This window comes from Blennius ocellaris (genome assembly GCF_963422515.1).
Source record: "Blennius ocellaris genome assembly, chromosome: 1".
NCBI classification, from domain to species: Eukaryota; Metazoa; Chordata; class Actinopteri; order Blenniiformes; family Blenniidae; genus Blennius; species Blennius ocellaris.
In genome coordinates this window covers 22,157,815-22,180,973 of record NC_137650.1, presented here as the reverse complement: position 1 = coordinate 22,180,973, position 23,159 = coordinate 22,157,815, and the positions used below count along the sequence as shown (strand labels likewise).

The 23,159-nt window shown below is 41.6% G+C and overlaps 2 protein-coding genes across 2 annotated transcripts; both read left to right on the top strand.

Moving 5' to 3' along the window:
• Positions 1 to 312: 312 nt before the first annotated feature.
• slc38a8b (solute carrier family 38 member 8b) lies at positions 313 to 5,609 on the top strand (the record flags this gene model as incomplete). Its single annotated transcript, XM_080497689.1, has 10 exons — positions 313 to 501; positions 1,525 to 1,723; positions 2,591 to 2,747; positions 2,823 to 2,927; positions 3,019 to 3,076; positions 3,345 to 3,459; positions 3,546 to 3,693; positions 4,220 to 4,422; positions 5,105 to 5,156; positions 5,507 to 5,609. 10 exons carry the CDS (start codon positions 313 to 315, stop codon positions 5,607 to 5,609), a joined length of 1,329 nt encoding a protein of 442 aa, XP_080353815.1.
• A 12,856-nt stretch (positions 5,610 to 18,465) lies between these two features.
• cmtr2 (cap methyltransferase 2) lies at positions 18,466 to 22,504 on the top strand (the record flags this gene model as incomplete). The annotated part of the gene is made up of 2 exons (XM_080495260.1): positions 18,466 to 19,710; positions 20,380 to 22,504. The coding sequence occupies 2 exons, from the start codon at positions 18,466 to 18,468 to the stop codon at positions 21,427 to 21,429; spliced, it is 2,295 nt and encodes a 764-aa protein (XP_080351386.1). The 3' UTR covers positions 21,430 to 22,504.
• Positions 22,505 to 23,159: the final 655 nt, after the last annotated feature.

Sequence of the window (23,159 nt, the reverse complement as noted above, 5' to 3'; positions counted from 1 at the left end):
TCGATTCCATTAAACGAGTCATCTGCGTTCCAGAGGTCGGGACGCCTCCACTGGTGCACTGAGCAAACAAACTCACTTAAGTGTGTAATGTGTCACCTCAGAGAGAAATGCTTAATGCCCAGAAGTCCAATTAGACCACGTTGGTTGTGCGACCACGTGCAGAACGTCTATATAATCTCACGGTTTTACCGCTCACTGGGTTTCCTTTGTGAGCAGACACACACATCACCTCCTGCACACAAAAGGTGGTGCTTTACACATTACTTTGATCACAAGAGCGACTGACTGGTGGGTGAAGCTGGTTCTGGGATCATGGAAGAACTGGCCCGAGAGAGCATCAGCCTGCTGGCCAGGTCTGCATCCCACGCAGATCCTCCGCGGCTCGGTTCTTTCGGGGCGGTGTTCATCATGCTGAAGTCGGCGCTGGGAGCTGGACTCCTCAACTTCCCATGGGCCTTTGAGAAGGCGGGCGGAGTGAACACCGCCATCAGTGTGGAGCTGGTGAGTCTTTGCCCTCTTTAGTCCCCGAGGTACTCCTCGACATGAGTAATGGAAACACGCAGTGGAAAATTCATTAACAGAATAATTTTGTGTGTGAAAATGCCACTCTTATACGTGTGATGTTAACATGGCTTGCAGCGTTGTTATTGTTGTTGTTGTTTTTTTGGGGCTTTTTCCGTCAGCCTGTTCATACATGTTGCAGTATGTAACATTACTCAGTCACGTTTGTTCTGGGAAAAGTTTACAATTTCTGGAAATTCATTTAAATGACATTAATTGTTTGTTCTTAATTCGTCTCTGCACACACTCTTTACAGTTTATTCTAGGTCATTGTATTTCCCCTATATCCATTAGATAATTGTATTTCTATTTTATCGCAGTTCTCTACTGTAACAAAGTAATGCTGAGATCATTAAAGGACATCTATTGTATCTCGACTTCACTGTCCCCGTCTCTCTCCTCTGTGCGAAAGAGGTGCACTACTTTTCACAGGTGAGCTCTAATGAAGCTTCCAGGTTGGGTGAAGGCCTGAACTGTCTCTGCCCCGCATCTGACTGTCCCCAAATAGGCCTTTTGTCAGAGATTGATCACTGTGAGCTTTCAAAGAACTTGTCCTGCAGGGTGTTTCGGATTGTGACTCCAGTCACATGCTTTGGTCTCTGTTTTGTAGTATAGCTACAGTTCACTGTGATACGTGCTGCTGAAAATACAACATACTTTATAGCACATTTAATATATTTTGCAATGTGTTTTGTGGCATTAAGGTGCTAATATGCCATGGCAGCATTCTTCATGCAATTATTTGAAATGCTCAAGACATTTTAACATCATTGATGAAGAATATAAAATCGATTTGACGTTTGGTTGGAGACCGTTTGATGGCAGTGATGATGGTATGAACAGCAAGCTCCCGTTTGGGACGAGGTATCTTCTTTTTCCACGAGCCTTCAGGTGACGTGGGACGTGGAGGAGCCTTCCTCCCTTTCTTCGCTTCGACTTTCACTTTTTTTTTTGTTCTTCCAGGTGTCTCTGGTTTTCCTCATCAGTGGCCTGGTCATCCTGGGCTACGCGTCATCGGTCAGCAGGCAGAAGACGTACCAGGATGTGGTGAGAGAGGTGTGCGGACAAGCCGTGGGGCAACTCTGTGAAGTTTGCTTCTGCTTCAACCTCTTCATGATTAGCGTCGCCTTCCTGGTGGTGATCCAAGACCAGCTTGAGAAATGTGAGCACATATTTGTCTTTTGGTCACAATCCTAGCTTGACATGATCCAACACATTTTATTGTAATGATACATTCACAACATTGAGATGTGCAGAGACAGGACAACAACTGCAAACAGCCACAATGTGCTCCTCTTTTATATTGTCACTTACAGTTGTTATTTTACCTTAACAAATGTGACTGAATATATAATTATTCATATGCACAAGAAAGAACAGAAAAGTAATACAGATTGGGATTTTCTTTGAGATACCCAAAAATGTTGTATCTATTTTTGGAAACGAAAATTATGCCTGTTTCTGTCAGTTGATACATTCTGGTTTTTAGCATTTCGTTTATTATGTATTTTCTTCAAGTTTCACCAATGAAAACAATTAAACAACAACAACAATGACATTTTTAGATCATTCTAAATATTGAAACTACATTTCCAAGTTTTTATTTCGAACAAAAAACCATTTGTCCATTTTGCTCATATTAAAAAAATCTCAGAATTTTCCATTGTTTTTGCTGTGTTTGAAATAAAAAAAAAAATTATAAATAAATTGAGTCTAACAAAAGAAAAGCCCTCTGTGTGGAGTCAAGATGAAGGCCTGCAAAAAACATTTTCAAGGAAAAAAAGTTGAAAAAACACTCACAGATATGCTCATCATCCATTACCTTCATACACCAAGACATTAATTTGACCATTATAGAAACACAAACCCTGCAGTCCGAAAGTTTGCTAAGTGGAAACGCAACCTTTATGAAAGTAGATATTTTACAAGATGTAAAGATTATTGTTCTGTGTTGTTGTGCTATTTATTTTGCCTCTATGTGTGACCATAGCAACAGCATTCACTCGAGTTCATGCTCCTGCTTCTGCAGTGTGTATTTCTTTATATGAGGCCGTGACGGGGTCCAGTGAGGGAGACATGCCCTACTACTGGTACACCGACCAAAGGTTTGCCCTCTTCATCATGTGCCTCGTCATCATCCTGCCACTTTCCATCCCGAAAGAAATTGGCATCCAGAAATACACCAGGTACACGGCGGCACTCACGTGTGGTCATCAGTGACATCCTGCTCAGTGTTGTTCATGGGTTTCTCTTCATGGCAGTGTGTTGGGGACGCTGGCAGCGACATATCTGTGTGTGGCAGTCATCGTCAAATATTACCTGATGGACAGCCACACGGCCATTATAACCCCGGAGCACAGCCAAGGGTCAGTGGCTCACTTACTTTCTTTCTTTCTTTCTCAGTGACTCCAGGTTTCACCATATAAATGTCCCAACTTGTGCATGTGTGTGTTTCAGCGTCAGTTCATGGGCATCAATGTTCAGTGTCGTTCCAACTATTTGCTTTGGTTTCCAGGTAGGAATGAACCTGAAAAAGTCAAACCCAGGGCTTTAATACCCTCTGGACCTCTTGTATTACTTTGCAAACCATTAATGCACAAGATTATTTGAATGAAGGTGTAAAACCTGTAGAGCCAAACTGTAGTTGAGGCATTTTTCTTATGGAGGCAAAACCATCCACAGTAAAACACATTTACTTAAGGGAGCTTGTCTTGGACAGAGGTTGCCTTTCAAACCTGGTTGTGTGTGTGTGTGTGTGTGTGTGTGTGTGTGTATGTTTGCAGTGTCATGAAGCTTGCATAGCAATCTACAGCAGCATGGAGAACCAGAAGCTGCTCCACTGGGTGGTCATCTCTGTCCTCTCCATGTTTTTCTGCTTGCTCATCTACACTCTGACCGGTGAGTTCACTTCTGAGCCTGCAGGCTCTGCTGAGGCCGTGCCGGTCAGCAGACCTCATGCGTCTATCTGCTCTCTGCCTCTTCAGGTGTGTACGGCTTCATGACGTTCGGGCGAGCCGTTGCCTCAGACATTCTGATGTCATATCCTGGCAACGACGTGGTCATGATCATCTCCAGATTACTTTTCGGAATATCAATTATTACCATCTATCCTATTATTCTTCTTCTGGGGAGGTAAGTCTCCTTTGGATGGAGATGTTGTTTATATTCATAAAACTTAAAACAGTTGTGCCTGTTACAAAATTCTATTCTATTCTATTCTATTCTAGTCTATTCTATTCTATTCGACTTTATCGATGTAGCACCAACTACAATACGGGTCATTTCTAGGTGCTTTTAACAGAGCAAGCAGATATTTTGTGGGTAAATCATTACCTTTTGGTGTGGCGTCCCCTTTTGATGGCCTTCGTTGCAGCTTTCTGCCCCGGTGCCATGATTTCTTTGGTTTCTGTGGCGGCTTTTACATCTTCGGTCTCAGCAGCTCTTCTTCCTATCTCATCATTGTTCCTGCTTACTTTATCCTGCCTTCATCAGTCCTCTTCTTCCTTGTGTAGCATTTTGAGCAGCATGTTACGTGTGGAAAGTGCACTCATTTTCCTCCTATTATTGACCCCCAACCGCCAATGCACTTGCAGATTTTTAACTGATTGTCACTTTCAACATTGTGCATTTTTTTTTTTTACGTCTTTGTGTTAAACAGATCTGTCATCCTCAACCTGATGTTACGGGTTCAGAGGCGTCGGCGGGGCATTGTCACTCACTCGTTTGAGAGCCGCTGCAGAGTGGTTCTGACCGTGCTCTGGATCACCTTCACTCTGCTCATTGCCATGTTCGTCCCTGACATGGGCGACGTCATCAGCGTCATTGGAGGAATCAGTGCCTTCTTCATCTTCATCTTTCCTGGTATGAACAAAGTTGTCACCACAGTCTTGCACTTTCACATGTGGAAGAGTCACTTTCAGGCTCACGGGAACTCACGGAGTAACTTTTGTCACTGTGGCGGTTTTCTTTTAATATCAGATTTAATATGAGACTGTAATTCTTTCTCATGATGTAAACTAAGCAAGCTGTTTTTAATGGCCGAGTGCAAATGTGAATTAGTGCCATTGAAATAAACAGATCCAACAGTCATGATGAAATTAATCATTTTCAAATGGTTGTTATGCTGAAAACATTTTAGCCACTTGTTTACAGCTGTAATGGAAACTCCAGTGAAGTGAAGCACGTCTCAACAACGGTGTTTTTCTCAAATTGACCAATAGACAAAACAGGTTTTCATTGCAGGAGTAACTTTAATATTGTGCTTTTTGTTCTTTGTAAAATGTTTAATCCTGTTTGTATGAAAGCAGGTTTACAGCAATTTAAGTTGACTTGCTAAGAATGTCCAGCATTCTTCTTTTTGGCATTAAGTGTCTTTTCCACTGGTAGTTTCACTACAATATTTACTATATAGAAAGATTCTATAGTGGATTTATCATTGAATTACTAAATGGAGATAATGATGGAGATAAAATTAAATAATTAGAAATTGGAGAATTACCCCATATTTATGATCATTTGGACTCTTTATTTCTGTGTGTTGCAGGTCTTTGCTTGGTGTTTACTATGCAGAATGAAAATGTCCCTGCAAGAGTCAAGTGAGTGTGGAATCACTGTTCAGTGTCACGTATGAATGAATTTCCAAGTCGACTGTTTTAAACAGTAACCGTGTGCAAAACATAATAGTTATTCCAGCCAGTAGGACGTAAAGTCTCATGCAGTATTTTGTATACATGTACAGTATTTTAGACCAAATTAAAGACCATCGTCTCCAACTGGAAAAATTGGTAAATGCGATATTCTGATTTTTACAACCTTTTTTTTCTTTCACATTTCATACAATGTCACAAACTTTGAAGACACTTATTTATCCAGTTAAAATGTCACCGATTGTTGGATCCCACCTGCACGGCCAGGTCTCCTGATTCCATGATTTTGTTTGTTACAGGCCCATTTTAACAGTTTGGGGCGTCGTAACAGTCGTGGTCGGAGCCTTCATCTTCGGGCAGAGCACCACCATCGCCGTGATGGAGATTTTTGACAAAATCTGACTTATTTCTTCAATAACAGCACAATCAGCAGCTCCTACTTTACAGTGACGCTCTTCTGATTCGGATGACACAAAATCTGCATTTGTACAGATGCTTTTTTTCCCCCCCAGGTGAATTTATTATCCATTTATCCATTTTTGATGTCAGAATGTAATGTTTTTGTGTCCTAAATGTTAATGTTTTTGTGTTTAATTCATGTAAAAAAACAACAACGTTCAATTACTGTGTATAAAACTATGTTTGAAAACACATATTTTGTATTATTTAGGATGCCACTGTAATTATTATTCTACTCTATGTCTGTTTAGGCCTTCGCTTGGATTTCCTAAACACTGGCAGGGGGCAGCATTGCACCACTCACAAGATTATGTATTTATTTATTTATTTATTTATGTGCTTTCCATTCACACGTGTGCTACTGCGTATTACAAACTCAGATAAGAGAAGACAATATGGGACTTATCTTGGTGATTCTGCTCCCAGTGATAATTTCGACATGATAATGGCATGCCTTAGTCGACTGAGCTGGGAAATGTTCTATTTTTTTAAATCTAAACAGCTGCATCCATTGTCCCTGAAATGTATGTTCATATCAACCAGGATATAAAAAAAAAAAAAATGTGGAGACATTTGTGTGGGTTTTAAATGTACAGTTCTTATCTTTTCCTCACGTTGCCCAGTTTTCTTTTCCACTTGCCTCCACTGTGCCTGAGTCACAGCGCTGATATAAATCTGCAGCTTTCATTGAGCAGAAATTGATGGCTGAGGTATGCCAAATATTTATTGTTTATTGACTTCAACCTTAAAGGAGCGATGACACACACACACACACACACACACACACACACACACACACACACACACACACACACACACACACACACACACACACACACACACACACACACACACACACACACACACAGTTGTTGACAAGTGAGTAATGATTTATAGTAAATTGAGAACTTGAGTGCTGTTGTATCTGCGCCTGCAAGGCTCTCCTTAATTTCAACATATGAGGCATGCAAACATCTCTGAAATGCAGGAGGCTTACACACAGCACTTATCTGTCGGAACACACATAATTAAAATGACTTTGGTTGAAAAATAGACCATGTAGAAATACAGAGCCGCTCCTTATCAGTGGCTATGTAGGCTAATAGATTTTCTCATCTCGTGCAGCATTAATGCCCTTACGGGAAAACCTCAAACCGTGATACTCTGCTTGTGTTAGGCTGTGGGATTATGTTTTGACCTGCTGGCCAAATGACTAAACCCATGAAATGCAAGAGGGGAAGACATCCTTGGAAAATCACAAAAAGCTGCAAACATCCTGCAGTGCAGTTACCAGCACTCAACAACACTCTATAACGCTTCTGTCGCCTGTCCATGAAATGCTTTTTAAACTATTTTCCCCTTTAAAATAGAGCTACACACCTGGTGTTCCCATGCATCTTTGGCGATCTGATCAGTGAAGAGCTCCAGTGTGAATTCCCTGAAAGCACCCATAAGTGTTGAGATTAATAGGAGTGCGTTGTTCGAATATGTCTTGCCATGAATTTTGTTCCGTTTAAAAATTAAATATACTGTATACTTACACGCCCTATAAAATGTTCAGTCTAAGTTCCAAGTGTACCATTCATCTTCTCACACTTTATCTCAACGTGTGGTTGCAGGGGGACTTGAGCTGACCCCAATTGACTTGGGCCCAAGGAAGTGTAAACCCTGGATGGGTCTCCAGTGTATCTTTAGGAATGCACGCACGCACGCACGCACGCACGCACATACAAATGCAATATATAAGTCGATTTTTTTCCCACAGGAACATAGAAACACTATTCAAAAAAAGCTGTTTCCATTGTGTTCAATTCCTCGGAACAAAGAATTAATGCATTTCATATTCATCTTAACATAGTATCCCCTTCCATGTCATCCTGCCAAAGCTAAAGTCTGATAATAAGGAGGTCCCTTTAAACATTGAGCTTTATGACGAGGGGATTGATGAAGTCCGCATTAGTGGTTACAATTTGCAAGAAATCTAACCCTTGCACTAACCCCGTGACCTTTCAGAGTTGACAACAAGAAGATATCGTAGCACCAGATAAAGCATATGCTCCTGGACTAATTACACAAATAAAACATTTCTTTTTCATGACACATTTAAAAAAAAAAAAAAAAGAAAAGAAAAATCATATGTATAATAAAAGCCTGCTGGAGGTGTGAACTAATGCCTTTTATAGCGTTTGCGTGTCGTCAGATTTTCATAATAACCTCCAATGTTAATGCCAGATGTAAACCTGAGCTTGGATTCGACTTTGTACATTCTATAGTTATGTATTGAATTTATCCATGAGTCAAATGAAACATGCTGCACACGTTTACTATTTTTGTCCGTCTTCCTCTGTCGGCCTGCCAGAGTGATTGTAGCCGAACCCAAAGAACGGCTGCAAATTATTCGGTCGACATTATTTTTACAGTGGAGTAGTGGAACAGGATAAACGATATCCTCCGAAATTGTTCTGATTATAGCCGGTTTGTGCTGTCAACTGTCAATGAGGGATCCCTGGTTCAAGTCAGACTGGGGACTTTCTGTGTGGGAATTTTCATTTTCTCTTTTAGTACTTTGACTTCCTCCCTATGCATTTTAGGTGAAGCGGTGCTCATTGCTGCTAGTGTGTCTCCCCCCCCCCCCCCCCCCCCCCCCCCCCCCCTCTCTGTTTAAGCTGACATCGGCTCCAGCCCCCACTGACCCTGAATTGAATAGTGAAATGAAATGAACAGTGATAAATATTAATGGCAATGGATGCATGGATGATCTATTTAAAGGCCCAGGATTTAGATTTTAAATACATCTCAACATTTCAAATGAATCATTCAGCCTCATGGCGCAAACATTCTCAGGTGATCTCAAGTGCCAGAATGATTTTCACAGACTGCCTGTGAGGTGTTTCCTGAGACAAATGAAATCTACAATTAGTGGGTGGTGTTGAATGGAACGTCAGGATTTCCCCTTTCACCAAAGTTTTAATTATCCCGGGTGTCTGAGCAGACTTTAATGAAATCCATCTCAGGGTTCTTGATCTTTCCAGTCTGGTTTGAACAGACCGAGGGAGCCACAAGACCCACACTTACATCTCTACTGTGACGCCGTCAGCATGGCTCAAATCATCCATTATTCCCAGCATTAGATTATCTTTTCATTTTCCATGGCCTGTGGAAAAATAATTTCCAGCTCTCATTATTATGTTGTCCCCTGTAGCGACTTTCTTTACTGAATGATTACTTGTAATGTAGGCTTCTTGCGGTGCTAATTAATTGAATGGTAATTTGCGACAGCGTCTCTTTAAAACGTTTAATTGTTCCTGATAAGAGCTTCAGCAGCGATGAAAGCAGATGGCTTTGTGTCGCTGTGCGTGTGTGCATGGTTTCCCCTCATCCCTACAGCGATTGTAATCTTTAACTCATGTCTTTTGTGTTCAGAATTTTATAAAAAAATTAAAAAAAACAACAAAAACCCTCACTTCGGTTTAATTTGCAGACGAGTGTTAGTTTTCTGACTTTCTTCCTGCCTCCAGTCGAGGTCAATGATGTAACTGTGTGTGTGTTTACTGTGTGTGTTAAGCAGTACACAGCATGTATGACATTATTGTGTGCATGTTTGAGCTTGACCTTCTTTTTATACGCATCAAGGTCATGACCAGCAGGCTGCGATTGTAATAATGGAGATAACATGTGTCCATCATTCAGCTGCTCAGCTTTTATTGGATCGGCGACAGTAGATCTCTGACCTCTGGGTTGAACTCTGGAGGACAATCGCTGCAGTGACAATGAGCTCAGGTGAAGGAGAGGCCTACGTCACCTTCTATGTGTCTGAACAAACAACCTCACACCCGACCTCTTTCGCTTTTAAAATCTGAGTGATCGAACCCAATTCCAAAAGAATTGGGGGCGATGAGTCGAAGGTCGCTCGCACTGGATGCAACAATAAGCGGTTCAAACAGAACCAACATATTAGAATCACGAGTGGTCGGCAGACTACTTCACACTGCTGCACTTCAATGCTTTCCTGTTGTGATTGATGCACTATATGTATGTACAGAGGCAGAATTTGCACAACTAAAATAGTTTTTTCCAGTTTTTCTCAGTCCATCTTGAATTAGGTTTGGACTTTCATCTCATATGTACAAAGCGCATAACATCAGTGAATCCTTTATTGAGATATCTACTGAGGAATCTCTACTCACATTTAACTGTTCAGTAAGTTGTCTTTACTCTATCATCTGTTAAGCTGAGACGTTAAGCTGAAATGGGAACTGTTGTAAAAGAAATTTGACAAATAACGCAAATGTTTTGATAATTTTTTTTACAGTTCACATCATCACACATTGTAGATGGTTTTTTTTTCCTTTTCTTTTCAAAGGGATTACTTATTAAACTTCCAGTTTGTGTTTAACATAAGCAGAAGTCTGTAAGATCTACAGACCATCAGAAACAGGCTAATTACATTGAGCAGTTTAATGTGCTGCACACACAGATAAACAAAGACACATCATCTGAATAAGCTCTTTGAGTGCATTCACAGGGAAGATGAGAGCCATGCACGTCTCGAAGGAAAAACAGCAGAAGCACTGTATCTGTAGCATCAGTGTTTTGTCCTTGGCATGTGGGCTATTTTCCTAATTTAATTTTGGAAGATGAATATCGAGGCGCTCCAGTGCGCCATTACATCTGAACATTTCATTTCTTGAGGGGTTAGAAAAGGTTACATCTTCTTTGCAAGCTATTAATACATTTTGTTTAAATAACTGAGGCAAAATGCGGCGACACGATGGAAGAGGGAAGCACTTGTTTTTTTTCCATATTAGTTTGCAGGTTATAAAGTGCTAATTTAAATGTTCTTGTGCGTGGCAGCAGTATTGTGGTGATGAGACATATAGTTTCTCCAAAGCATTCCTGTTAGGTTTTTTTTAGTTTTTTTTTAGTTGACGTGACCATTTCTAAAGTGTCTCTATACCTTCTTTGTGTCAAAGGAGACCCATTGGTGAGCAGAACGTTAGAGGGGATTTCATTGTGGATGCCCTTTAGGAATAAAAGCACAAACAGTATGCGTCCATCTGTCTCTTTTTCCATTGGCAGTGCACATTTTTTTTTACAGTCACATGTGACTTTTCAAGCCCTAATCTGTTTGATATCTACTGTGATATATATCTTGCTGCACGTCATTTGAATATCGTAAACTCAACCGCCAAACTTTAGTTTCTCATTTATTATTTATTTTAACTTCTTTGTTGGCTCTTAAAAACGCTTTATAGAAATTCTGTTATAAACTTGTGTATCCAAATAGTTTTTTTTGTTTCTTAAAAATACAGTTTTTGGGAAGCATGAACAAGATTGTTCTCAAGCTTCTGGAGGTTTACTGAAGCTATTCTTTGGAATAAGAGAGATAATTTTCGATTTATGTTGCCACAAACTTCAGTCAACTTTCTCTTTTTTAACTTCTCCCATATGCAGTGACCCCTTGCTCATCCTCTGGCAATCCAGACTCCGTCCGTGCAGTAATGAATATGTGCTTGAGCAAATTAATATAACAAATCTGCTGGTTTATGCTTGACCAGCACTTTTGGTTTAACTCAGAGGGGTTTCTCCTATCTTTAGTTTTTTCCCCCAAATAAAAGCAGACTTTTTTCAACAATAAAATGACCTACAATTGAAAAATAATAATAATAATAAAAAAAGAGAGTTTTGTAGTAAATTATCTTTACATTTTCACAACGTCATGCGGAAATCACAATATTATTGTGATCTCAGTTTTGGAACTCACATATAAGGACTCATGAGATACAGTTTGATTGAATTATTCCAGACACAGTTTTCAACACAGTGTATTACTGCTGCTATAATCTTTAAATGAGTTATGCTTTTATAGAATAATCGTCTTAATCCACACACATTCTTATTCTACTCCCACCTCTTTGAAAGCTGTATTGAATTGATTGGTCTCTTCCACCTGCAGGAGGTTGCAAATAGACAGCAGGAGCATTAGCACACAAATAGAAAAATAACACCATGATGCACATATTAATATTACAAGAGACGTCACCGTTATAGCTGCAATATGCTTGCACCACCCATCTTAGGGAATCCTAATTGCAGTTATATATCCCAAAGGCCCATTATTTATTAATGAGACTCACTGTCTCTGTGATTGTTTTGTTTTTTTGTTTTTTTTTCTTCACATTTTCATCCTCAAGATTGAATTGTCAATGTATAAGCAGTGTATGTATAATCTTTGCAACGCAGACTGGGATAAGGGGGGGAAAAAAAACAAACAAACAAATGCATTGATACAGCCCCAAGCGTTACAGCATGTTAAGCTCATGCCATTAAATCGCAACATTTCAAAAGTCAGTTTTCATCAGCTCACACTTCAGAAAGCCCTAATAATTACATAACACAATGACACAGATCAGGTCACCATGGATCATCTGCCTGGGACGAAGCATACACAAGCAAATCAGAGGAATGAAGGATCACAGTTTATTCCACCACTGCAACACACGCTAAGCTCAGCCACAGCAAGACAATCTGAATACTACAGCATCCATCCATCCATCCATCCATCCATCCATCCATCCATCCATCCATCCATCGGTTACCCATCCAATTATACACTTACACTCTTCTACACATTAGAGAAAAAGAAAACATAATTGTGTCAGAAAATATGAGTGAAATTAAGAGAGCAACCGATGAACCAATATCACATGAGGAGTGGCGTATTGAATATCAAAACATCTACGTTTCAGTCAAAGATAATTTCGGCTGTGCTAATATTGAATACAACAAAATCTCTAATGAGGTATTGCCAGTCAACAACAGATAGACAACCAGCGCGTGATATTGTCAGGAACAAGAACAGCATATTGATTTATTACTTCAATCATTTATATTGTCCCAGCCAACACCAATAGTACCACTCATCAGTGCTTATTGCTCAACAACACAAAAGTATTTCTATATTTCTGTATGTTTATATTACGGAATAGAAGCTACTTTTAATTCGTGTACATTCATTTGTATATTTCCATTTCACTTATAAACAGATTTAAAAAAACCATTAATGTCTTGCTTTGTCATTACAGACTTTGTCATTAAATATGTCTGTGAGCACTATCTATGTGGTATAGATTAAACTTGCTGGAAACATTCATAAATGTTACGTATGTTCTGGATTTTTGTTTTGTCATGTCGCCCAAGGTATTTTAAGCCTGTGCTTGCAACTTGTTACCAGTTGGGGAGGTCAAGTTTACCATCTTAAAGCATTCATAGCTCAACAGACAAACAAACAAGCATCATTATCTAGCAGTGCTGCTTTGTTGCACATTGATGTATGGACATCATTTTTTTTTCTGCCAATGACATGTCACTCACTCTTATGGAAGTGGTGAGAGGGAGTGTTGTTATTCATTCTTATGAGTACCTGAAAAAAACAATACGATGAAAATAACTTGTTTGTGCCTCAAACAAATAGATTAAAAAAATTTTTTTTTACCCAAACTGTTGCTATGTGGAGTAACGTTAGACTTACCCCGAGGAGCTCAGAAGCCTCCCACATTTGCTGTGGGAATCTCCCAGTTGGACCGAATGTATTTTTTTTATATCATTATATCAAACCAGGTTGTGAAGAGCAACCTTTCCATCAGAATGATCACTTTTGTTGTATCAAGCTGACAGAAAACAAGTCATACTTCAGAACCAGGGACTGACACGTCTGCTGGAGCCAATGAAAAATGTGTTTTTAAATATGATTGAAAAATGAGAGGCAGACTTTAATATTGGTCATTTAAAATGCAAAGTGAACCTGCTCCAAGCTCTGTTGTTACATTATTAAAATAGAAGTTTGATTTTTAACTTGGAAATTAATGGTCGGTCTAAAACGAAGAGGAACTTCCTCTTTAAGAGTGACCCCGCCCCCTTGGCTTTGTGTGCATGCGCAGTGTGATCGCGAGTCACGTGATCCGGCAGTTCCGTACTTCCTGCCGCTGCACTCCGGTGAGTTTGTTTTCACTCTTTTTCACCCTCGTTTCTCTCTATTTTTCTCTCCACAGCGGCGTCAGTCTGAGTAAATTCGGTGGTTGAACAGCGATTCAGACCTGAAACGTTTTAACTGCGGCTGCGGGATCAGAATTGTGTGCGCAAAGTTCGCTGTGACAAGTCGTTTGTGATTTTCTTTTTTTGTTTTTTACAAAACAATCTATCGTACATGTCCTTACATTGGCTTCGCGGTGGATTAAAATTGTTTTTTTTCTTAAGTATTTATCTCATCTTTAAAAAAATAAAAGCACGATGATTTATAATGCACACTCACTTCCAGCCAAAAGTATTTTCTTTAACAATATTCAGTTTGATGCCTTAATTCACTCTGAAATGAAAACGGCATAAATAAAAAAATCATGGAATCAATTTATGAATCAAATCCATTTTAGGCTTTTGACTCCTTTGACAGATGGAACATCTGGAGATACTCGTGGGTTTCTGTCCACATGGAAATGATCTGAGTTGCTGAAGTTCTCCTGAATGTGTGGCACCATGGTTTCAAGCCTGCCAGTTTGTTGTTTACCCCATAAAACTTCTGCCATCGCTTGGAATTATGTACTGGCTCATACTTTAGCTGGAGAATGAACCCCTGACTAAACTGTGCATACCAGAGGGCATTGCATGGTGCTGCAGAATGCTGTGGCAGTTGTTTTGTGCCCCCCCCCCCCCCCCCCCCCCCCTATTGTTTATTGCAGTACAATACTATTCAACCATGATATACATACAGAAGGGGTTGTAAACAATTGGGAAATGTTGGAACACCCATTAGTCGCACCAACTTACAGGGCTTGATCAACCTCCATTGTTGGAGAACAACTTTTAAGTTCACGCAGTTCCCCAGGCCTTTTGTGTGTGTGTAAAATTCTGAAATGTAGAATAGAATAGAAACTTTGTCATTGTCACCAGTGCTATGAGATTAAACAGTGCCAACAAATCTGTGCGTCGTAAAATCAATAAATGTACAAATAAGAACTGTCAAAATATTTAAAAAAATAGAGGGATGAAACAAACATACTCTCATCACTCACACACACACACACACACACACACACACACACACACACACACACACACACACACACACACACACACACACGAGTATGTTCCATTGCACTGGTCCCTTATACAATATACTGCACATTAGTAGGTTTTTGTTGCGTTAAGTGAAGTGACTTCATTGGGGTAAAAACTGTTTGTCTGTTTGTTCTTGTTTTTCCTGTCCTGGAGCATTTGCCTGCTGGCAGCAGTTCAAACAGGGAGTGTCCAGGGTGTGAGCTGATGATATTGTGGGCTTTTTTTTTTGTGGCAGCGGGAAACGTGCAGTTCTTTTGTAGCAAAAGGTGGCCGACCATTTTCTGATGACCCTCTGGAGTACTTTCCTCTGTGCAGCTGCACAGCTGCTGTACCACACATTCATGCAGTATGTTGTAAATGTAAATTTAGTTTTTTTTAGTTTTAAGCATTATTACTTCAAAACAAAACAAAACAAAAAACCTTTGGAAGTTCACCAATTACTTTTGTACCATTTCAAGCTATTAATGGGACTTCAACTGCAATGAAAATCTGGAAAAATTTGAGTGTTCTAAAACTTTAGAACTGTAGTGTATATAAACATGCAGAGTAATAAGTCAGGGCTGGACGTAGTTACTTACATATACACATTTTTTTCTATATATATATATATTGAGTTTGATCTTTCTCAAAACCCTCAAAATCCACAGTTTCAGAACAATCACCTGAGATTCTACATAATAGGGTCGTGTAGTTTCATGAAGGCGATACTGATTCTAGGTAACTGTTGTCGCCGTGCTTTTATTTACCTCTCACCTGTTCGTGGTTACATCAAGAGCTTAGTTGTCTATAGAGTAACTGTATGAGCCTTTTGTGAAAATACTATTTTCTCTTTAATACTGGCACGATATCTAACTCCTTGAAATTATTCTTTTATACATATAGTTTCTGCTCCTCGAACAGAATTCGTATTTTGTACCTGTTCTTATAAAGTGTGTTTGTCTTCTTGGTTACATAAAAGTTCAAAGCTACATTTACTGTTATTCAGTTCCCTGTGACGTCTTTTTAGGCCCAATCTGCCTTTAACATTTAAGGAAATAATTAGTTACCATCTATTACTTCAACATTTTATGAAGTATAGAGAAGTTTGTTTTAGCTCGGAGGGACAAAATATGAATCCGTGTTCTACGCATGTTTATCCAACTCGTCACGTCAGCAGTCCATCGCAGAGCAAACAACGAGAGAAAGACGAGCACGCATGTTGACACGTACTGGTAATTCTTGAGACACCAATTAAGCCGAAAGCTATGTTCTTGGAATGTGGGGGGGGGAAATCTTCCAAGCCTTTTTTGTGAGAAGGCTTTATTGAATATAATAAGACATTCGTTGCTCATATGAGTCCCATGTGAGATTTTGTGAAAACAAAACCGCAATCCAGTGCAGAGCTTCTACCAATCGAATGTTGTGTTAATGGATTCACCGGGGAATATTTTCTTTCTTGAGAATGAAGAAGAAAAACAATTTTCAAGATAAGGTAATCCTTTATTGATCTCGCAGACTGAGTAATTGACACTGTTACTGCAGCAAAGCGGGATAGTAGAAGGAAATCACACAGTGCAAGATAAACATTAGATACAAAATATGGTAAAAAAAAAAAAAAGAAAGTAGCATCAATAGATAGTTAAAGAGAGCCAGTAGCGTAGAGATGTCAGTCTGTATAGACTGTAGACCTTTAATGTGTGTGTTTACTCCAGAGCAGCAGTCCACAATGAAAAGACTTTCAGTTCATTATTATTGTAAACTCAAAAATAAGGAACTAGAAAATGTTAAAATCTATGAAGCTGAAAAAGGAAAACCTTATTTGAAAAGACTGAAAATACAGATTAGAAATTTAAAATGGTGGACTTTCCGTATTTACCTATAATTAGATTTCTAATGCAAATATGCACCATATATGTATGTACGTATGTAATGGGTTTTTTTTGGTGCTTTTTATCAACTGAAGCGTTTTTCTACCCACACTGCACCTTGTGTCCTTAAATTTGACACCATCGTCTCAAGTCTCTGCAGCGCTTCTCGAATCTCTGAAGTCAGTTTGAAAAAGAAAAGACATCATTGGGTTGTTTGTTGTTCCGCGTCCATGTGAAAAGCCACTGAACTGTTTACAGCAGCAGCACAGCTTATCGAAGTGATTTATTACAAATAACTGATGGATTTGCTCTCATTAGCCTTATGCCACCTATTGCCATTCATCACCGAGTCACTGCAGACTAATCGAGAATTACCTTCTCCTGCAGAGTGTTGTCATCTAAATCATGAGCGCACAAGCACAGGATTAGCTCAGTTAATTTGATTATGAGTGTAAATTATTTCTACGTCATTAATCAGAAATCGCTGTGTAATTACACGGCTCCTTAAAACTATTGTGGCTCAACATGGGGGTGTGTTTTGTTTGTTTAGCGTCAGCGAAGGAGCCGAACACGAGTTGCAGTGAGAATGTGATAAGCAACAGAAATATGAAACATCCACAGCCGGCGGCTCAGAATAATCCAGGAAAACAACCCGGCATGTATTTATTAGGAGGGATTTCTCTGACTTCCAAATATTGACAAATAATTTGTGACGCTTGAATTAATATTTTATGCACAGAACATATATCTTCATATCTGCTCAAATGCAAACGTGTCTCTTTGCTATCATGCAAGTATTTGCAGGAACAAAAACTGCTGTATGACAATTATAGTAGTTGTAGACAAAATATGAATATTTACTTGATATTTTTGATTAAAATTATGTAGCTCGCACGACAAAAGGGACGCTAAAAAGGGCGTGTTGTTCTAAAGGTTTTCAGTTGGATTTAGATCAAATGTAATCACTGGACAGTTAAAAAAAACCCAACATATTTTCTTTTTCAATATTGTCTTTATGCTGTGTGATGTTCTGCTTTGGCACTCAACTCAAAAACCCGAGAGTTTATTCGGAGCAAGTGGACCAGTTGCCTGGAATTCTGCTCAGGATTACAGGCATAAGATCCAAATCCAAATATTCTATTAACAGACAACTTGATTGAGTTTTGTTCTTATTTAATGTTAACAGTGCTTTTTAACAACGGCAAAACACTTTACAATAGTTTCGTGGAGTTTCCATTTTGTCTGTTGCCTTTATTATATCATCACCCAATCAGAATAATTTGATGTGACTGAAGTCGTTTGCATAAGCGCCACGATCATTCATCTGCATAGAACCAGCTGGCTGAAACTAACAGACATGATGCCATTATTCCGGGTTGGACAGGAGCTGCTTCACTCATGCTGTCTTGTGTCATCTTGAAAGTCCTCACTCTTCTATTTCATCCATATATTAGTTACATGTTTCTTCACTTTCTTTTTGTTTTTTTGGCTGAACAGATCAACAATGATTAAAATGCAAAGAGGAATTTAAGTTTTGCATTGATGACTGTGGATAGGACCATTCTTTACGTAACTGCTGATTGCGGTGTAGTTATTTAAAGGGCTACTGCAGGGCCTCGTGTGGACATTTTAAAGGCTTGACCCTGTTGAGGTGATCACGAGTATTTACAGTCTGTCCTGTCGCCTGAGGACCGCACACAATGAGTCAACAATTGGAACGCCGCTCGTGCATGAAGACTGAAATAAAGGGGTTGCGGAGTTGAACCTTGGTGTAAATCTGAACGTTGAACGGTTTACGCCCCGGTCCTCACGCTGTGCTGTGTCCGCAGGTGTGGAGGATGAGCTCGGGCCGCGGGACGAGGAGGAAAGTCGACAGGCATTTCGACACCATGGTGGCGACCGACCCCGAAGCACTGGCTGAGATTCAGGGTCTTTTCGGGAAAGCGAGAGCTTACGTGAAGCCGTCCACCGGGGAGTGGGCCGTCCCCGACCCAAATGTCTGCCTGAGGTACCCGGCAGAGCAACACCGCCACCTGCAGACGCTGAAAGCGTCTCTGAACGCCGTGAAGAACCGACTCAGCGACAAGAACGTCCAGGTCTGGCATCAGCACACAAACTCCACGAACCGCGCCGGCAAGGTGATCGGCGCCGTGCGCTCCGCCGCCAACGCGGAGATCTGCACCCAGGCTTGGTGCAAGTTCTACGAGATCCTGGGAAGCTTCAACCTTCTCCCGGAGGAGGCGCTCCGAAATGGAGAGCTGAACACCGTCCATCTGTGCGAGGCGCCGGGCGCCTTCATCACCGCCCTGAACCACTACGTCAAAACCAGTGAGTCCACGCGTTACTGTGACTGGGTGTGGGCCGCCAACACTCTCAACCCGTACCACGAGGCCAACGGTGGAGGCACCACGATTGCCGACGACCGGCTGATCGCCAACACGCTGCCCTGGTGGTTCTTTGGCTCCGACAACACGGGGAACATCATGATCCAGAAGCACCTGCTGGATCTGCAGGCGTTCGTGTCCAACATGCGGAGGGTCGACCTGGTGACGGCCGACGGCAGCTTTGACTGTCAGGAGAACCCGGACGAGCAGGAGGCGCTGGTGGCGTCGTTGCATTACTGCGAGGTCACGGCTGCACTGCTGCTTCTCAGCCCGGGGGGTTCGTTCGTGCTGAAAATGTTCACCCTGTACGAGCACTCCTCCGTCTGCTTACTCTACCTGCTGACCTGCTGTTTCCACTCTGTCAGCGCCTTCAAGCCCGCCACCAGCAAAGCGGGGAACTCCGAGGTTTACGTCGTGTGTCTGAACTATGACGGCAAGGAAGCCGTGAGACCCCTGCTCTCAAAACTGATCCGCAACTACGGACCGCGTATGGCTGACCGAGAGGCACTCTTCCAGGGTTCCGTTATCCCGGAGTCGTTTCTGACGCAACATACAGAGGTGTGCACGTACTTCCACTCGCTGCAGGTGGAGACGATCACAGAGAACCTCCGACTCTTCAAAGGGATGAGCGTGGAGCTGAGGCAGCGGCTCGACCACATCAGGGACTGTGTGGCTCACGAATACCTGCAGCGCTTCCAGGTAAGACGTTTTAGAGCATGAAAACACACACACAGACACACACACAAAAAAGAAAATTCCCAAAAGCCTTTGATTTATAACTGTTTAGTTTTACACTGCATGTCAATAACCAATAGGACTTCGGTGATTATCATGTGGGTCTGTAGTCACATCGTGAGCTTTTAGTTAAAACCTTTAAAAAGAGTGTTCTCCCTCCATTATTTTTGCTTTTCTATGCGTTTTCAAATAAATACGGTTTTGATGGAGATTGTGGTCCACATGTCTGTCTAGCCAAAAAATGAAGCTAATAAGACGACCGGTCTGAAGATTCTTGTGGAAAAACTGTAGGACTTTGGCTTGTTCTTTTCCTCGGTGATGCACAGTGGGAAAACGTATATTCAATATTCTTTTGCGAAACGTCACGCTCTTGTAATTGTGTTTGAGAACGTTTCTCCAGTCTGATGTGATGATGTTAAAATCTAAGCCGCAACTTTCTGTCACTCGTGCAAATGCATTAATTGTGGCGGGGAACTGAAGTTTTGTTGAATTTTTGGCTTTTTTGTGATCAGAATTTCCAAGATAAGTTTTATATTTAGGACATGACACAAACACTTTTAATAAAAACATTGCATTTAACCTTTCGATGTTTCAAAGTTGAGTTGGCGCCTGAGCCGGTGTTTCTGTGTGCAGGTGAGCTTTCTCCCGCGGAGCCGCTGGATCTCCCGCAACACGGTGAGTCCCGCCTGCTGCAGCGTGTCGGCGGGTCGGCCTCTGGGACAGAAGAAGCAAACAGCCTCCTTCAACGAGCGCCGGGAATTGCAGACCCTGAGCTGGAGGGAGCGCATTCAGAGGAGTTGCCATGCCACCTGGATCCAGACGCACGCCCCCGGGGACCGAGGCGCCGACTGCGTGCTGGAAGGGCCCCTGTCTGCCTGCCACGTGGATTCATGGTACGTTGTCGTCGGTGCCGCGCTGCCCGCCGTCAGGAACTCTCCGTTCTGCGAGGGGGGATTACTGAGCCACTTGAACGAAGCCCTGGTGGAGTCGGCCGGAGACTGCGCCCAGGTCCCACCCTGCGGCTCCTGCCCCGCGGCTTGTGCGGCCTCCCTCCTGTCCGAGGTCGGAGGCCTTTGCGCCTTCAAGGAGGACGGCGCTTTGAACACGAAGAAGAAACGGTGTCTGGTGTTTGGCAGCAGCTCTGTTTGGGGCGTCTGTGGGAACCAAGTTGGGGACGTGGAGTTAACCTTTTCCCCGGAGCCTTCGCTCCCTCCGAGAGGCTGCGTCCCGCTGCACGACGGGGAGCCGCTGTACCAGCGGCGGCTCCTGGGCTGTCTCGCTTCTTCCCTGCAGACGTTGCGCTCCGGGGACGCCCTGCTGCTCCCTCTGTTTTCTGCTCTCACCCGCGTGGCGGCGGCCGTCGTGCTCTGCCTGCACGCCTCTTTCCGCTCCGTGTCGTTCACGTGTCCGCCGCCCGCCGGCGTGGTCGGGGCGGTGCTGGTGTGCGTCGACTTCTGCCCCGAAGCCGCTTCCCGAATGCTCCCGATTCTCGCCGAAGTCCAGAGCCACATGAGCCAGACGTTAGGAGAGGAGGGGTCCAGCGGCGAGCGTCCGGGAGGCGCCCGGCAGGTGCTGCAGTTTGTTCCCATGGAGGAGCTGCTTGCGGGAGGACTCACCGAGTTCCTGTGGACCATGAACTCTGAAATCATCCGGCGGAAGCTGCATCTGCTCATGCAGCCGTAGAGCAGTCGAGTGAGCCGTCCCACTGGGATACAACGCCAATCGTTTCTGAAGCCGTCTCGTTACGTTCCAGTCCGTTTCATCCCGGTCCAACCAGCAGCAGCCGCACCAGCTTCCAGCAATCAGTCACTAAATCACACCTTCTAGTTGAGCGTTACACTCCTGCTCTGCCGTCTGCCCCCCTGTTGATGTGTACCTTCAGTTTAAATATCAGAACCCAGAAAGGAACCAATACGTGTCATCAGGCTCAAACATTTTGATTTCAAAACCTACAGCTAAAAAACTGCCAAAATATATATATTTTAAAGCTTTTGATATCGGTATTTTACACCCCTATTTCATCATTGTTATGTAAAAGTTGGTTTCGCTTTAGATTTGATGAAATAAACAGTTTGATACAAGTGGGGAAACAGCATTGTCATAATCTATGAATTAATGATGGTGACATCTTTGTTGTGATTTGTCTGTATTATTGTTATTAGTGTGGTTTTGCTTTGTTGAACACGTAGAAGTGAGATTGGTCATGTGCGGGACATTTGAAATAAAAAAAAAAACAAACAAACAAAAATGTTTGTGCTCTGAAACAGTAATAACAATAGTGGACCAGCGGAGTCATTCAGACACGTTTTTATGTATGTGCCAGGGTTTATGGCACTTTTGCAGCTCATGGCGTTGAATCAATTCACTTTCCTGAGCAGATTTTAATCCGATTTACTTTCCATAACGGTGGACTTCTGTTTTACTTTCAGCATGTTTTCATGCTGTGATGATCTGAAATTACGATGTATGAAAATGAAAAGTTCCGTTTTCGAATTAACAGAATTTACCTGCAAATAAGTCCACAATTTTTTTTTTTTAAGTAGGAGTCCAAACCTGACGTTTATGTCGATGTTCACGTTTTAGAAACCTCAGTTCACATCAAGAGCTTGTTATCTCGAATCAGTTTTTTTTGTATACTATACAACATACATACTATACAAAGTACATATATATACTTTTTAAAAATCTTGAGTTCAGCATGAAACAACAACAAAAAAAGTTTAATAATTGTATCCTTTTGATTGGAGAGAGAAACACTTCCTGCTCATACTGTGCAAATGTTGAGACACTCAACATTTTATTTCTGTTGAGAGTAAAACGACACGACTACCTTCATCAGTCTGGATTAAGCTTCACTCCAACTGATGCTTTTATTTGGCCACGCTGCGTTCCAGTGTCTGTAATATAAATGAGAAGTTTATTTTTCTTACAAGAATAATAAAGCGGTGCTCTGACAGGCAACATGAAGTCCTGGATTTCCGTTCTCAGCTGTGTTGTCAGTATTTCCTCTAATGATGTGATAATGAGGATATCTGCATATTGGCTGGAGCTCCCTGGTGCCTTTTCAGTCTTTGATTTGGAATGTCTGTCTGTCTGTCTGTCTGTCTGTCTGTCTGTCTGTCTGTCTGTCTGTCTGTCTGTCTGTCTGTCTGTCTGTCTGTCTGTCTGTCTGTCTGTGTGTGTGTGTGTGTGTGTGTGTGTGTGTGTGTGTGTGTGTGTGTGTGTGTATAAATTAACAGAGAGGTTGAGATTGTCTTCTCTTCCATAAATGTATTGTACTGCAGTTAACCCTTTATAGGACAATTATTTTGTGTACTTTAGAGAATGAAAAATTAACTCCTCAGGTTCATTGGAAGGATGATGAGGGTTGTTTTTTTTTCAGTTTTGAGACTTTAAAGTTGCTATTTTAGTCC